The 15,625-nt window shown below is 51.9% G+C and overlaps 1 protein-coding gene and 1 long non-coding RNA gene across 3 annotated transcripts in view; one reads left to right on the forward strand and one right to left on the reverse strand.

Moving 5' to 3' along the window:
• The window catches only part of LOC135976594 (uncharacterized), a 25,483-nt gene extending 9,928 nt beyond the window's left edge, over positions 1-15,555 (forward strand). The window contains exons 2-3 of one of the 2 annotated variants that reach the window (XR_010593857.1): positions 11,373-11,732; positions 12,687-15,555. This is a non-coding gene — a long non-coding RNA (uncharacterized LOC135976594). The remainder of the gene's footprint in view (positions 1-11,372; positions 11,733-12,686) is intronic. The other variant, XR_010593858.1, reaches the window with a different exon arrangement.
• Positions 4,260-8,091, reverse strand: LOC101951985 (claudin-3). Its single transcript, XM_024111348.3, has one exon. The coding sequence runs from the start codon at positions 6,241-6,243 to the stop codon at positions 5,599-5,601; it is 645 nt and encodes a 214-aa protein (XP_023967116.1). The 5' UTR covers positions 6,244-8,091; the 3' UTR covers positions 4,260-5,598.
• Positions 15,556-15,625: the final 70 nt, after the last annotated feature.

Below are 15,625 nucleotides of genomic sequence, written 5' to 3' on the forward strand. Positions count from 1 at the left end.
CAATCTCACCCGCCAACTCCTTTAGCACCCTCGGATGCAGCGCATCCGGCCCCATGGACTTGTGCACGTCCAGTTTTTCTAAATAGTCCCGAACCACTTCTTTCTCCACAGAGGGCTGGTCACCTTCTCCCCATATTGTGCTGCCCAGTGCAGCAGTCTGGGAGCTAACCTTGTTCGTGAAGACAGAGGCAAAAAAAGCATTGAGTACATTAGCTTTTTCCACATCCTCGGTCACTAGGTTGCCTCCCTCATTCAGTAAGGGGCCCACACTTTCCTTGACTTTCTTCTTGTTGCTAACATACCTGAAGAAACCCTTCTTGTTACTCTTAACATCTCTTGCTAGCTGCAACTCCAAGTGTGATTTGGCCTTCCTGATTTCACTCCTGCATGCCTGAGCAATATTTTTATACTCCTCCCTGGTCATTTGTCCAATCTTCCACTTCTTGTAAGCTTCTTTTTTGCATTTAAGATCAGCAAGGATTTCACTGTTTAGCCAAGCTGGTCGCCTGCCATATTTACTATTCTTTCTACACATTGGGATGGTTTGTTCCTGCAACCGCAATAAGGATTCTTTAAAATACAGCCAGCTCTCCTGGACCCCTTTGCCCTTCATGTTATTCTTCCAGGTGATCCTGCCCATCTGTTCCCTGAGGGAGTCAAAGTCTGCTTTTCTGAAGTCCAGGGTCCGTATTCTGCTGCTCTCCTTTCTTCCTTGTGTCAGGATCCTGAACTCGACCATCTCATGGTCACTGCCTCCCAGGTTCCCATCCACTTTTGCTTCCCCTACTAATTCTTCCCTGTTTGTGAGCAGCAGGTCAAAAAAAGCTCTGTCCCTAGTTGGTTCCTCCAGTACTTGCACCAGGAAATTGTCCCCTACACTTTCCAAAAACTTCATGGATTGTCTGTGCACTGCTGTATTGCTCTCCCAGCAGATATCAGGGTGATTAAAGTCTCCCATGAGAACCAGGGCCCGCGATCTAGCAACTTCTGCTAGTTGCCAGAAGAAAGCCTCGTCCACCTCATCCCCCTGGTCTGGTGGTCTATAGCAGACTCCAACCACGACATCACCCTTGTTGCTCACACTTGTCAACTTTATCCAGAGACTCTCAGGTTTATCTGCAGTTTCATACCGGAGCTCTGAGCAGTCATACTCCTCTCTTACATACAACGCAACTCCCCCACATTTTCTGCCCTGCCTGTCCTTCCTGAACAGTTTATATCCATCCATGACAGTACTCCGGTTCGCTGCTCCGGGCCATTGGGAGCTGCTGGAAGTGGCGCGGGCTGAGGGACGTACTGTCCGCCGCTTCCTGCAGCCCCCATTGGCCTGCAGCGGCAAACTGCGATCGGCCGGACCTGCGGACGGGGCAGTTAAACAAATGGTCCATGCCCTGGGCCTCACCCCCCCCCCCAAGCCTCCTGCACGCCACGAAACAGCTGATCGGGAGGGAGGGGGAGGTGCTGATCGGTGGGGCTGCGGGTGGGCGGGAGGCACTGGGAGCCGGTGGGAGGCGGGGGAGCTGATAGGGGGCTGCTGACGTATTACTGTGGGTCTTCGGCAATGTACAGTGATAAATTCTGGCTCCTTCTCAGGCTCAGGTTGGCCACCCCTGCTCTAAGCACTGGACTAAACGTACTGGGGACGGCAGCTCCTGTTCCTCCAGCTGGATTTTGAACGGGCCCTGACCACTAGGCGTGCTCAGAGCCGTGCTTGCAGGATTCAAGCTAATTCATTTCTGCCTATGGGAGCTGAACCTCTGATTGCAGTGTAGCATACCTACCAGATCAGGCCTTGCAGGCAAGATGGGCATCCGTGCTCCTGCCTGTCTTCTCTGGTGAGGGTCCTGCTGCCTAGGGGGAGGCAGCAGTGTGCATACCCAGAGGCAGAAATACAGGCATCGAGGCAGCTTTCCTCTGAAAACAGAGGTGCCACATGAGTTTTGGTGTCTACGGACCGTTAGGGGCAGCCAAGTGGAGGTTTGGTGGATTGCAGCGGTGCCTAAAAATAGGATCTATATCTGGGGTTTAGGTGCCTACGTCATCTAGCTAGCATGACTGAAAACAGCAGTGAAGATGCAGGCCTCAGAGCTGTACAAACCCAGCTGGAATTCTAGTTACGTGCTCCTGTTCCTAGCAGGCACTGGGGCTGTACTGCCACGTCTATATTGCTATCGGTAGCCGTGCTAGCTAGATGAAAGCTAGCATAGACATGCCTATCTGTGTGCACTCACACAGCTGACTGCAATGTAGACATACCCTAAGGGTGTAAAGAGATTTAATTTGCAACAATTTCACCAGGAAGTGTGGGAATACCCAGGTAAGTTTCCATCCCTAGCCCCACCTCTGTCTTTCACCTTTGCTGCCATGCCTCTTAATGGTGCAAGGCCACTTGACTCTCTGGTGCACATGGATTACAATAATCTGCACTTTTGCTCTACTCCGGTACTCTCCCTTCCGGCCTCTGTCAAGCCCCGGGGGTCTCAGTCTCCTCTTGCAAGGATGTCTGTGGTGCTGGGTCTCCGTGGCGTGTTTGGCTGGATGGGTCTCTGGTGTGTATCTGGATAGCGTGTGTGTGGTCAGGAGGGGCACCAGCCTACAGTGAGGTGGGGTCCAAGGGCAGGGTCTTGTATGCCCCATATGGGGGTTAATATTTGTGGTGTCCAGGGCCCAGGCTGAGCCGTGAGGTCAGGAGATGAGCAAGTGGGGTCCATGCTTTAGACACAGGTGTCCTGAGTTTTCTCTGGGAGAGGACGAGCCCTGTGACCCTCAGCGGAAAGTTGAAAAGGGCAGTGGCAGAGTTGTGGCTGGAGAGCTAGAGGGTCTGGGTCTGCCCCTGCCCTGCCACCTGAATAGCCTCTTTTGTGTTCACTGCAACGGCCAGGGCGGTGCTGGGTCCGTGATTGCAGCAGCGAGGGTATGGAGTGGCCCTGAGGGGACAGGCAAAGAACACCGCCTCTCCTAGGTCCTGACCCCAGGACCCAGCTGGTTACTGACCCCACCTGGTCAGTGCGCAGCTCAAGCCAGCAAGTCACGTACCAGGTCAGTTTGTCCTAAACAATGAGCATTTTTGTTGCTGATTATCTAGGAGAACGAGCCAGTCAGGCGGGCAGACCTACCAGGTATTGTGGAGAGCAGAGCCAGGCGGGTGCCAAATCCGTTAAAGTATGGCAGTTCTTCAGGGTGGGCAGCAGGGCTAGACTCTGTCCGATCCCCAGAGAGTGCAGGGCCCCGGACTGCTCCCCTGCCCCACGAAGGGCTCTCTCATGGCCTGCAAAGGAGGGTCACTTCCTGGGTGGGACATCTACTTGGTAACACGGGGTGAAGGACGTAGCCAGTCAGGGCCTGATCTCCGCACCTGCCAAAATAGTCTCTGCGGCTCCTGAGGTGTGGGGAGGTGGCAGGTGTGGGATGAGGGCGAGTCTCCATGAGCAGCTCCATCCGGAAAGCTGCACTCACCCCCTGCGGTAGGGCCACTTCCCCAGCTATGAGCTCCCAGGTAGGTTACAGAGTGGGACAAGGGAGGAAAGGGGGTGGGGAGCAGGAACCCCTCAATCCTAGCCACTGTACTGGGCACTGCCACCCCTTGCGACATAGGAGCCCAGGCTGGGCCTTTGCAGAGCTCCCTGCTCCCCACACAGGCTGGGGGAGCTCACCCTGGGTGTGTGCGTTTGCCTGTCTAGTGAAGTGTGGAGGGCAGGAGGGTGTGGTCTGTCCATCTCACGCACACTGTTCTGCTGGCAACAGGCTAATACAAATAACAGCTTGCTCAATCCTGCCCTTCCCCCACACAGGGAAGAGACCTGTCCCCACCTAGGCAAGGCAAGAAATACACTTTGAACTACGCTTGGCAGGGAAAGTAAACAGAGCAGAACTTGAGCTGCTGCTCCAATGTCTGTTAACCCATCAGCTCGTGGCGGCAAGAGACCTCCCCCTGCCTCTGGACATGGGGAGAGAACCCCCTCGTTGGAATGGGACCCCACTCTGTCACTCAGTGGGACCTGGGGAAGGGGAAGCCCCTGGGCCCGCTGTCCAGCCCCAGCCTGGGGGGTAGTGGAGAGGGAGCTTGCAGCATGAACCCATGGGAGAGGAGAGGACTTACTGAAAAGTGACCTGACACGTCTCTTTCACCTGAGCTCTCTGCTTCACCCTTGCCCTTCCAGACGAAGCCCGAGCCAGGGCTGCAGCCTGCAGCCAGAGGAAGGAAAGCTGATTTCTAGCACATTGCTTCATACATCGGAGAAGGACACGTCACTCAGCTGTTACTGGAACTGGACAATTTTATTGAAAAATGTAACTCGGTACAAAGCAGTGGAAGCATGACTGTCTAAGCGTGTAACAGGGCACAGCCTGTCCAGCGCAGGCAGGCAAGTGCTCAGAGAGACGATCACCCTGCACACCCCCACCCCAGTGTCTGCTGGCTCCTTTCCCACCATGGCAAGGGGGGGCTCTTCATTCCTCTCATTCCCACAGAAGCCACCTCAGGGCCCCCAGAAGGATCAGCTGATCCATGAGGCCAAGAGATCAGCTACTGTTCCATGGCCCAGGATAAGTTCCAGCAGCGCAGGCGGGTGCTAGGAGGCAGCATGTCCCAGCAATAGCTTCCTTCACAAAGCAAATCATGGTGAAAAATCTTTCCTAGATACAATAAACCAACCATATTTACACAGCCATCAAACCCGCAGGCGGGCGCACCCAGCTCAGTATTGACCCAGAGCGCTTCACTGGCAGAGGGGTTTCACCCACGCCCCTCTCCACACCTCTGCCAGATTTCTCCCCCCGTTGCCACGAGCCACCCCCATTCTCCAGCCTTGGCTTAGACTGCTAAGATACGGCTTGTTTAGCTCTCTCCCTGGCGGTAGGTGAGCGCCTGGCATCTGCCCTGCATGTTCCACGCCTCTCCCGCTGGCCAGCGCAGAGCAGTGGGGCATAAGTCAGAGATGACTCAGGAGAGAGCTCAGAGCCCTTTGGGGGCCGGGCATGGAACCCACCACCCTCCTCTGCTCTCTCTGCCCTCTCCCAACTCTGCTCTGAACGGTGTCTCCCCTCTGCTCTATCCCTTGCAGAAAGGACAGGGCAGGTGGGTGGGGTGCTCCCAGCCAATGCCAGCTGGGAGAGGCTGCTGGCACATTCAGCACAAATACCTCTTCACCCTTAGTTACCCTTCCACCCCTCCCTGCCCGGGGCCTGACTCTCAGGCAGAGTGTTTCCTGAGCCAGCCGGAGGAATCCGTTGGGTTTGAAGGAGGAAGGGAGCCCAGTGGGGTTTCTCCAGCCGGTGGGGATGAGGGCGTCTCAGAGCTGGGGTGCAATAGATCAAAGACAAAATATCTACAAACAGAAATGAGAGTCTTAGCCAGGGTCTTGCTTCCCCTCGCCAGCAGCCCTGAGAGAGACAGAGCAGTTCCTCCTCCACCCAGCCCTTGGAATGACAATCAGAGTCTGATGAGCAGCCAGCCAACTGTTGTCCTTGGGGCAGCAAGGGGTGGCCGTGTTCCCCGGGGGTCCTAAGGGCTACAGAGAGCAGCGGGGGAGGCAGTGAAGTCAGGAGCAGTCTGATGAATGGATCAGGGCAGGCAGGAGGGGTGCTGGGCTGCCTCCCTCACACGTAGTTCCTCTTGTCGTAGCTGGGCCCGGTGGATCTGGGAGCAGAGTAAGCCATCTTGGCTGGAGTGTACTTCTCGTCCTTGGGGGGGCAGGAGCAGCAGAGCAGAGCCCCCCCGAACAGCTGCAGTGCTGCAGCTGCCCAGCCCACGTAGAGGGAGGCTCCCAGCTCCCGCTTCTGTGACTCTAACACCAAAGGATTGTAGAACTCGCGGATGATGGTGTTGGCTGACCAGCACACGGGGATGAGGGTCATGATCCCAGCCAGCAAGAAGATCACCCCAGACACGATGGTGATCTTGGCCTTGGTGGTCTCATCTTCCACGCACCTGGTGCACTGTGCTCCGATGAGGGCAACCATGAGGCCCAGCACGGCCAGCACGATGGCGATCACCACCAGGGCACGAGCCGCCTGCAGGTCCTGGGGCAGCGCCAGCATGGAGTCGTAGACCTTGCACTGCATCTGGCCCGTGCTCTGCACCACGCAGTTCATCCACAGCCCCTCCCAGATGGTCTGGGCTGTCACGATGTTGTTCCCGATGAAGGCCGTCACCCTCCACATGGGCAGTGCACAGCACAGGATGGTGCCCACCCAGCCCACCACCGACAGGGCCACTCCACCGATCTCCAGCCCCATCGACATGTTGCCACGCCCTAAGTACTTTCAAGGCAACGGCAGAAAGGGAGCGGGACTCCTTAGCTGGCAGCACCTGCAGGCACCTGTCGCTGTCTGTGTAAGTGCCAGAGGATCCGCTCACTCCTGAGTGCACCTGTGTTGGTGGCTGCCTTATATCAGTGAGTGGAGCCAGGGCTGGGCTGCATTACCTCAGTGCTGCTCACTCACGCAGGGGTGGGGTTTCACCAACGGACTCTTTCCCTTTCGCTGACTCCTCTGCCACCACCCCACCCCACTCCCTCTTTGTTTATGGAGATGGCATTGGTGAGAGAGGAGAATCGGGGAGGAGGCAGGAGGTGGAGCCAGAACCCTTCCCCGCTGGGCCCTGAGTTCCAACCTGCTGTTTTCATGGCCATCCCTGGTGACAGATGCTCGCTGGGCTGGTGCCAGGCAGACACAGTGCTAGGGATTAGGAGAAAGACTGGAGTGGATTCCTGTGCTCCCTGGAAAGGGACACCTGGAGGGGTCATCTCAGACTCCAGGGAGGACGCAGCAGACCCTGTAAAGGGCAGGAATGGGACACTCTGCTTTTAGTAGCTGCTCCTGTTCCAGGGTCAGAGTGGAGGCCGTGAACCCAATGCTGTGTCCAGACTGGTGAGGCCCATTGACGCATGCTCGAGCATCCACTCCTCAGGCTCCAGGTGGCGACATGCAGCGGGAAAGCCACCTGCCTCACCAAGGCATCCCACCGGCACCAAGCCATCAGCCTGAACACCTGCCAGCGTGGACTGTCACAGACACGCACAATCAGTATCGACGCAGCAAAGCCCTGCCCCAAGGAGCCAGCCCTGGTGCAGTGGCCTCCTGCTGCTCTGTTGGTCCCCAAGGCACCAGCCCCATCCCACCGGGCTGAGCGAAGTAACAGGTCTCCTTGCCTCTGGACGAGGGAGGGGTTCTCTATTCTCCACTCCATCCACTTTCCCCTTCTCCTCCCAACTGGAAAATGTGAAAGAAAAGAAAAGTGAGATTGGGAGGAGCGGGAGGGCGGGCTGGGGCGAGCGGATTTTAGGTGGGAAAGACCTGCTGGGCTGGAGACAGATGGAGATCATTTCCCTATTCTTCCTCCTTGGAAATCTCTCCATCCTCCCTCAGGCAAAGCTAGTGGAGCTGCTCTCCAGAAAGGGGACCAGTCATCTATCCCACATCATGTCCTATCCCATAGCCCAGGCTGAGTCCTTAATGTGCCTGTTTCTCCAAACACACCAACCAATTAACACTCCTGCCCCCCCCACTAATTCCTGCTGCCTCCCCGCTCCCCCAACCAACTTGTATAACTGACCGCGAGCTACTCTCCCTGGGGCGGCGGGGGGCACTGGTGAGGATCCTGGCCATGAGCCCTGTCCTTCACTGGCTCGGGGGCTAGCATTCAGATGTTATATCTGAATTCATGTTATATCGGGTGGCATTATATCGAGGTAGAGGTGTACATGTAGTTGTATTTAAAACATTTCCTATGTCAGAAAGTGTATGAAAAAAATTGCAGGTTTCAGAGTAGCAGCCGTGTTAGTCTGTATCCACAAAAAGAAGAACAGGAGTACTTGTGGCACCTTAGAGACTAACAAATTTATTAGAGCATAAGCTTTCGTGGACTACAGCCCACTTCTTCGGATGCATATCATTATGCATCCGAAGAAGTGGGCTGTAGTCCACGAAAGCTTATGCTCTAATAAATTTGTTAGTCTCTAAGGTGCCACAAGTACTCCTGTTCTTCTTTTTGAAAAAAAATTGTACAAGCAACTAGACTGGACAACTATAAAGGTTTATTACATCTATTGAAAAAGGATACAATAAAAAGATACCAAAGCCATATTATCAATTTATTCAAGATTTGTCAGTAATTGAAGACATTTTGTTTAAGGGTAATAGAGAGTAATTTCATTAGGGCTAACAGCAGAGATGTTGAAACACATACACGAGGGACATTTAGGCACAGAAAAATGTAAACACTGTGCAAGAGAGGTTCTGTATTGGCCACAAATGAACCCAAACATAAAGGATTATATAAAAGAATGTGACATGTCAAAATGTAGAAATGCTCAGTCTAAACCACCTATGGCATTTCTTCAAGAAAACTTAAGACCTTGATCATAGGTTTAGATCTATTTGAATATAAAGGACATGCATATGTGATCGTTCTTGATGGTTTTTCACATTTTCCTGAAATATCTATACTAGAAAACACATGTGCCAAACAAGCCACGAATAAAACTAAATCAATTTTTTGCAAGGCATGGCATTGCCAATATGGTAATGACTGATAATGGACCTCAATTTCACAGTCAAGAATTTAAAAGTTTTGTCATAGCATATTATCATATTTCAAACATATTACATAGAATCATAGACTCATAGAAGATTAAGGTTCATAGAATCATAGCAGGTTGGAAGAGACCTCAGGAGGTCATCTAGTCCAACCCCCTGCTCAAAGCAGGACCAACACCAACTAAATCATCCCAGCCAGGGCTTTGTCAAGCCGGGCCTTAAAAACCTCTAAGGATGGAGATTCCACCACCTCCCTAAGTAACCTATTCCAGTGCTTCACCATCCTCCTAGTGAAATAGTTTTTCCTAATATCCAACCTAGACCTCCCTCACTGCAACTTGAGACCATCGCTTCTTGTTCTGTCATCTGCCACCACTGAGAACAGCTGAGCTCCATCCTCTTTGGAACCCCCCTTCAGGTAGCTGAAGGCTGCTATCAAATCCCCCCTCACTCTTCTCTTCTGCAGAATAAATAAGCCCAGTTCCCTCAGCTTCTCCTTGTAAGTCATGTGCCCCAACCCCCTAATCATTTTTGTTGCCCTCCGCTGGACTCTCTCCAATTTGTCCACATCCCTTCTGTAGTGGGGGGACCAAAACTGGATACAATACTCCAGGTGCTTAGCCAGTCGGTCCCTAGTCTGTAGCAGTGCATGGGATTCTTCCGTCCTAAGTGCAGGACTCTGCACTTGTCCTTGTTGAACCTCATCAGATTTCTTTTGGCCCAATCCTCTAATTTGTCTAGGTCACTCTGGATCCTATCCCTACCCTCCAGCGTCTATACCTCTCTCCCAGCTTAGTGTCAACTGCTAACTTGCTGAGGGTGCAATCCATCTCATCATCCAGATCATTAATAAAGATGTTGAACAAAACTGGCCCCAGGACCGACCCCTGGGGCACTCTGCTTGATATTGGCTGCCAACTAGACATTGAGTCGTTGATCACTACCTGTTGAGCCTGACGATCTAGCCAGCTTTCTATCCACCTTACAGTCCATTCATCCAGCCCATACTTCTTTAACTTGCTGGCAAGAATACTGTGGGAGACTATCAAAATCTTTGCTAAAGTCAAGATATATCACGTCCACCGCTTTCCCCATATCCACAGAGCCAGTTATCTCATCATAGAAGGCAATCAGGTTGGTCAGGCATGACTTGCCCTTGGTGAATCCATGTTGACTGTTCCTGGTCACCTTCCTCTCCTCCAAGTGCTTCAAAATGGATTCCTTGCAATCCTTGGATGCACAAACAAGGGAACATAAGACCAATAGTCCTTCTAGCCCCGTATCCTGTCTCCTGACAGTGGCCAATGCCAGATGCTTCAACGGGAATGAACAGAATAGAACTATTATCAAGTGATCCATCCCGTCATCCAGTCCCAGCATCTAGCAGTCAGAGGTTTAGGGCCACCCCGAGCAGGGGGTGGTGTCCCTGATCATCTTGGCTAATAGCAATTGATGGACCTATCCTCCAGGAACGTATGTAATTATTTTGTGAATCCTGTTATACTTTTCACTTTCATAACATCCCCAGGCAACAACTTCCACAGGTTAACTGTGCATTGTGTGAAGAAATACTTCCTATTGTTTGTTTTAAAGCTGCTGCCTATTAATTTCATTGGGTGACCCCTGTTTTTTTCCACATCATGATTTTGTAGACTTCTATCATATCCTAAGTTCCCTCTAAGCTGTGCAGGAAAAGGCTCATTACTGCTGATCACCTGTTAACAAAGGCCAAGATCAAAGGCCGCAATGTGTAAAAGAATGGCTGAGCTGCCAAGTCTCGGGGTTCTGGTTCTGGATCTAAGATGGATGAACTTGTAAACACAGATAAAATCTGTGGTTTAAAGGACTAAAATCTATCAGAGCCTGAGGCTGGAGCTGGGGGTGACCTCTGGTAAGCTTATTAGTATGTGCGTAGTTTCTTTTATTGTTTTAATATGTTTTCTCTGTAATGCTTTCACCGTATGAATAAATGTGCTTGCTTAGAAGGAGCTGCGTGATACTTATAACTGCAGGCAGTAAATTGGTCAGAGCTCTAGGAGAGAAAGCAAAACACAGACACTGGCTTTTTAGGCAGTCTGCCTTGCTGTAGACAGGGGTGGCTCTATGTTTTTTGCCACCCCAAGCACGGCAGTCAGGTGGCCTTCAGCGGCACACCTGCAGGAGGTCCGTGGTCACGCGGATTCAGCAGTATTTCTGCAGGTGATCTGCCGGTCCTGCGCCAACGGCGTACCCGCCGCCGAATTGCCGCCGAAACTGCGGGACCGGTGGACCTCCCGCAGGCATGCTGCCGAAGGCCACCTGACTGCTGCCCTCACAGCGACCGGCAGGCCGCCCCTTGCAGCTTGCCACCCCAGGCACGCACTTGCTGTGCTGGTGCCTGGAGCCGCCCCTGGCTGTAGATATCACAGTGTGAGGCATGTTTAAAATCCCTGGTCAGGAGTGAGTGAGACGTAGGTGTTGGCCCAGGAGAGGTGGTGGCCGGGAGCTGGAAGCCTAAAGTGGGTGCCCTTGGTGGACCATAGAGTGGGTACAGATGCAGTTGCCCTGAAACTGTGACATAGATGGTGGAAGAAGTGAATATGGGGTCTATGACTGTGTGAACTGCATAAGTGCCAACAGGTCTGAAAGCAAGTACTGTAGAGGGAAAAAGCTCAGAGCAAAGTCTGAGTCTTTTTGGGAAAGAAATAGTGAAGACAGACAGGGAATAATGAGTTAAGAAGAGCTGGAGAAAAGTCAGACACTTGAGCTCTGAAGAGAAAGGCAGCTGCATACTGAGGAGTGGAAAAAGTTGACTTGCTGTATTCTGGTGATCAAAGGATTATCCTGGTTTGCAGGGTGCATCCAGCCCACTGGCAGAGGGTCCAGCAGGTGGGGGAAATCTTGGAGCCAACTTCCTGGACAGAAGCAAGGAAGAGGCTGACAGAGTCAACACCCATGCTCCATCCAGATCAAATATATCACTGCAATGAGGATCGGGGTCAGATCTACAGGTAGATCAAGAGAGGATACAGCTGGAGAGTGTGACGGGTTGGATCACAGAAACCCCCTGGGAGCTGCCACCTGATGTACAAGACTACTTCTACTCCTGCCTTCCCTGCCAGCTCAGGACTCCAGCACCCTGTCTTGCTGAGCCAGACACTCCCGTCTGCTCCAACACAGACCCAGGGTCTGAATTACTTGCCCCAAAGCTGCAGGTTTACTTGAAATCAGTTCACAGAAGTGTGCTTGTCTTTAGCACTCAGATGCCCAACTCCCAATGGGGTCTAAACCCAAATAAATCCGTTTTACCCTGTATAAAACTCATAAATTGTTTGCCTTCTATACCACTGATAGAGAGATATGCACAGTTGTTTGCTCCCCCAGGTATTAATACATACTCTGAGTTAATTAATAAGTAAAAAGTGATTTTCTTAAATACTGAAAGTAGGATTTAAATGGTTCCAAGTAGTAACAGACAGAACAAAGTAAGTCACCAAGCAAAATAAAATAAAATGCGCAAATCTATGTCTAATCAAACTGAATACAGATAATTTCACCCTCAGAGATGCTTCAGTAAGTTTTTTCTCAGACTGGACACCTTCCAGGCCTGGGCTAAATTCTTTCCCCTGGTACAGCTCTTGTTCCAGCTCAGGTGGTAGCTAGGGGATTCTTCATGATGGCTCCTCTCCTTTCCTCTCTTTGTTCTGTTCCACCCCTTTATATATCTTTTGCATAAGGCGGGAACCCTTTGTCCCTCTGGGTTCCCACCCCCCCTCACTGGAAAAGCACCAGGTTAAAGATGGATTCCAGTTCAGGTGACATGATCACATGTCACTGCAAGACTTCATTGCCCACTGGCCAGCACACACATATACAGGAAGTCTCACAGGTAAAACAGAGACATCTACAGACAATGGTCCTGGTTAATGGGAGTCATCAAGATTCCAAACCACCATTAATGGCACACACTTTGCATAATTACAATAGGACCTCATGGTTATATTTCATATTTCTAGTTCCAGATACAAGAGTGGTACATTTATACAAATAGGATGATCACACTCAGTAGATTATAAGCTTTGTAATGATACCTTACAAGAGACCTTTTGCATGAAGCATATTCCAGTTATATTATATTCACTCATTACCATATTTTTATAAAACTATAGAGACGGCACAACATCACAGAGAGAGACAGACTGTGTCTGGAAACCCAGTGCCAGCAGCAGCACAAGAGAGCAGAGAAGAAACAGCGGCAGCATGAGAAGAGAGAGGACAGGGAACCTCAATATCAGCTCAAGATGGAGAGACTGCGCCAGCAAAACCATAATCCAGGGAGAAGTGGCAGATATGGCAAGATCATCCTTGAAGACATTATTGTTTGTGTATTACTGTGGGACAGGAGTGTTGGTAACCTCTTTAGGATTACAGATGTGACAGATGTGAGACCTGGGAATTCCAACAGTGCCGGAGGAGTGTGGTCTTTCACGACAGTAAGTGTGAAGTGGATTTCCTGGGGAATCGTTAGGGAGAGGTTATTGCAACTCCAGTTATGAAAAAACCCAGCCTTTTGAAGCTATGCCCTGGGGAAAGGCTCAAGCCAGAGCTGTCAGGGCTTCCAGTTTCTCAACAGACCACCAAGTGGGCAGCTGGAGCTCTGGGCAGCCGCGTCAATTTTGTTTTGATAAGTCAAGATGGAATGTCATTTTGATTTTTCTAAATGAAAGTTTCAGCCCCCCCCAGTTCCATGGGAAATTCTGAAGCTGGGAGTTTTCTTTCCTATGCAGAATATATATTTTTTTAATGTAAGAATTTCATGCAGAACAGGAATTCCAGCCCAAACTCCAGTGCCCGCTTCTCCCAGCTGGAAGCTCTGTAGGACAGGCAGCCTGGGGAGCCCACAGCTATTTTAGTTTTGGTCTGTACTCACAGGAGGTGCTGTGGGGAGGGGGTAGAAGCATTGGCTGTGGGGGGAGCTCCCAGCTACTCCAGTCCCAGCCCCTCCCAGCAGGAGGTGCTGTACTGAATGGTGTAGCAGCACTGTTTTTTGCACAGAAGTGGAGTTTATTTAATATCCGGAGTTCTTTATCACATCTTACATTTAACTTGCTTTCCAAAACTAAGGCCGTTTATGTAAGATTACAGCCCTATCACCTTATATACACACAGATTGTTTCTTATCTGCCACCAGCCCAGTGTGCTCAGGGAGCAGTTGACTCCCTTTGCATTACTGTGCAAAGTGCAGGCATGCTTCACGGGGCACACTCCCCCCAGAAAACACTGGGACAAAGAAGAGGGGCAAAGATCAACAACCTGTCCTGAATGACAACTGGCCCCACTACTCCCTCTGTGCCTGCAGGCTCCTTCCTGGCAGCCCTGCGGTGAGTCAGTGCACGCTGGCTGTGCAGACCGCAGGGCAATGGGATTTAGAGCTGCTCTTCTCCAGGAGATAAATAGGTTTCCATTCTGGTCCCCTTGTTTTTATTTTGTCCTTGAGTTTAACCGATGCAGATAATCTCAGCCAGAGGCACTGCCCGGTGAGCCCCACAGCTGTAAATTTGTGGCAGGAATTCAAATGTCTGAAAGGCCAAAACTATGGCTATGTCTACACTACACAGCTGTTAGCGACATGGCTGTGTTGACACAGCCGTGCTGCTAAAAGTCGCGCAGTGGAGCCACTGTTTGTCGGCTCTCCTGCCAACAAAAAACTTCTACCCCCCAACGAGCGGCATTTGCATTGTTGGCAGGAAAGCACTCCTGGGGCGGCAAGCTGCGTGGGGAGGCCTGCCGGTCGCCGTGAGGGCGGCAGTCAGGCTGCCTTTGGCGGCATGCCTGCGGGAGGTCCGCCGGTCCCGCAGATTCGGCGGCAATTCGGCGGCGGGTACGGTGCGGGACTGGCGGATCTCCTGCAGACATGCCGCCAAATCCACGGGACCGGGGACCTCCCGCAGGCATGCCGCCAAAGGCCACCTGCCTGCCGTGCTTGGGGAGGCAAAAAAGCTGGAGTCGCCCCTGCTCACTGCCTCATTCGCAGAGTTGGCCAATCTCAAACCTGGGGTATGTGTGTGTATGCCGGAACCACACGCCCCCTCTCCTGCCAACATGAAGGCGATGGAATCAGGCTTCCCTAGGGCCAGAACTCTGCAGATCTGCTCTGCAGGATGAACTGCCGGGTTCATACTGAGCTTCATGCCCTGGCGCAGGCAGTGAGCACTGACCACTGTGCCCATTGTACCCACAGTTTGCAGGAGTTTATCAGCCAGGCTTCTGCACCTCCAGTGACTCCAGCTCCCTCTCTGCTGAGGAGCAAGGCCACCTGCTGAGACTCTTTGGAGCTGTCTCCTGCACGGTGGGGTGACCCCTACAGTTCTGTCTATCTAGGCACTTCCAGTGTCCCAATCACCATAGCATCTAGGCACAGTAACTGTCCCCACATCTGGAAACAGGAGGGCACACTGAGCTGGGGGTCTGCATGCTTTTCTGGCTCCTGCACGGGCAGCTGCTCCCTGGATCCTGAAAACCACCTTTACAAAAGGTATTTTATGGGCAAGGAAACCAAATCAGAAGGGGACAGATTTGCATTTGCTCAGAGTCAGCATCCACCAGGCACCCAACAGCCTCATTCCAGAGGTAGAGCAACCCTCTTTGGGTCTGACAAGGTGCGGGAGGGAATATCTTTTATTGGGCCAACTCTGATGGTGGGAGACAAACTGTCTATTTTACCCAGAGCCCTTCTTCAGGTCTCTCAGCCTGTCCGTCTCTCACCACACCACACTCTCGCTCTTGCTCACAAACACACTCCGTCAGGCTCAAACTCCATGATGCTGGGTGCTGTACCAACACAGACGCAGTCTAATCTAGTCTGAGCTAATCAATGGTGTCTCTAAGAATCTTTACTATCTAAGAGCTTCTGTCCCAAAAGGAGTCATACAGCCATAGAGTTTAAGGCCAGAAGGAACCACTAGATCAAGGGTGGGCAAACTTTTTGGCCCAAGGGCCACATCTGGGTGAGGAAATCGCATGCAGGGCCCTGGGGGAGGGGGCAGAGGGCTCCACGCACTGCCCTCACCTGCAAGTACCTCCCCTGAAGCTCCCATTGGCTGCGGTT

Source organism: Chrysemys picta, chromosome 19 (genome assembly GCF_011386835.1).
Source record: "Chrysemys picta bellii isolate R12L10 chromosome 19, ASM1138683v2, whole genome shotgun sequence".
In the NCBI taxonomy this organism is placed as follows: Eukaryota; Metazoa; Chordata; order Testudines; family Emydidae; genus Chrysemys; species Chrysemys picta.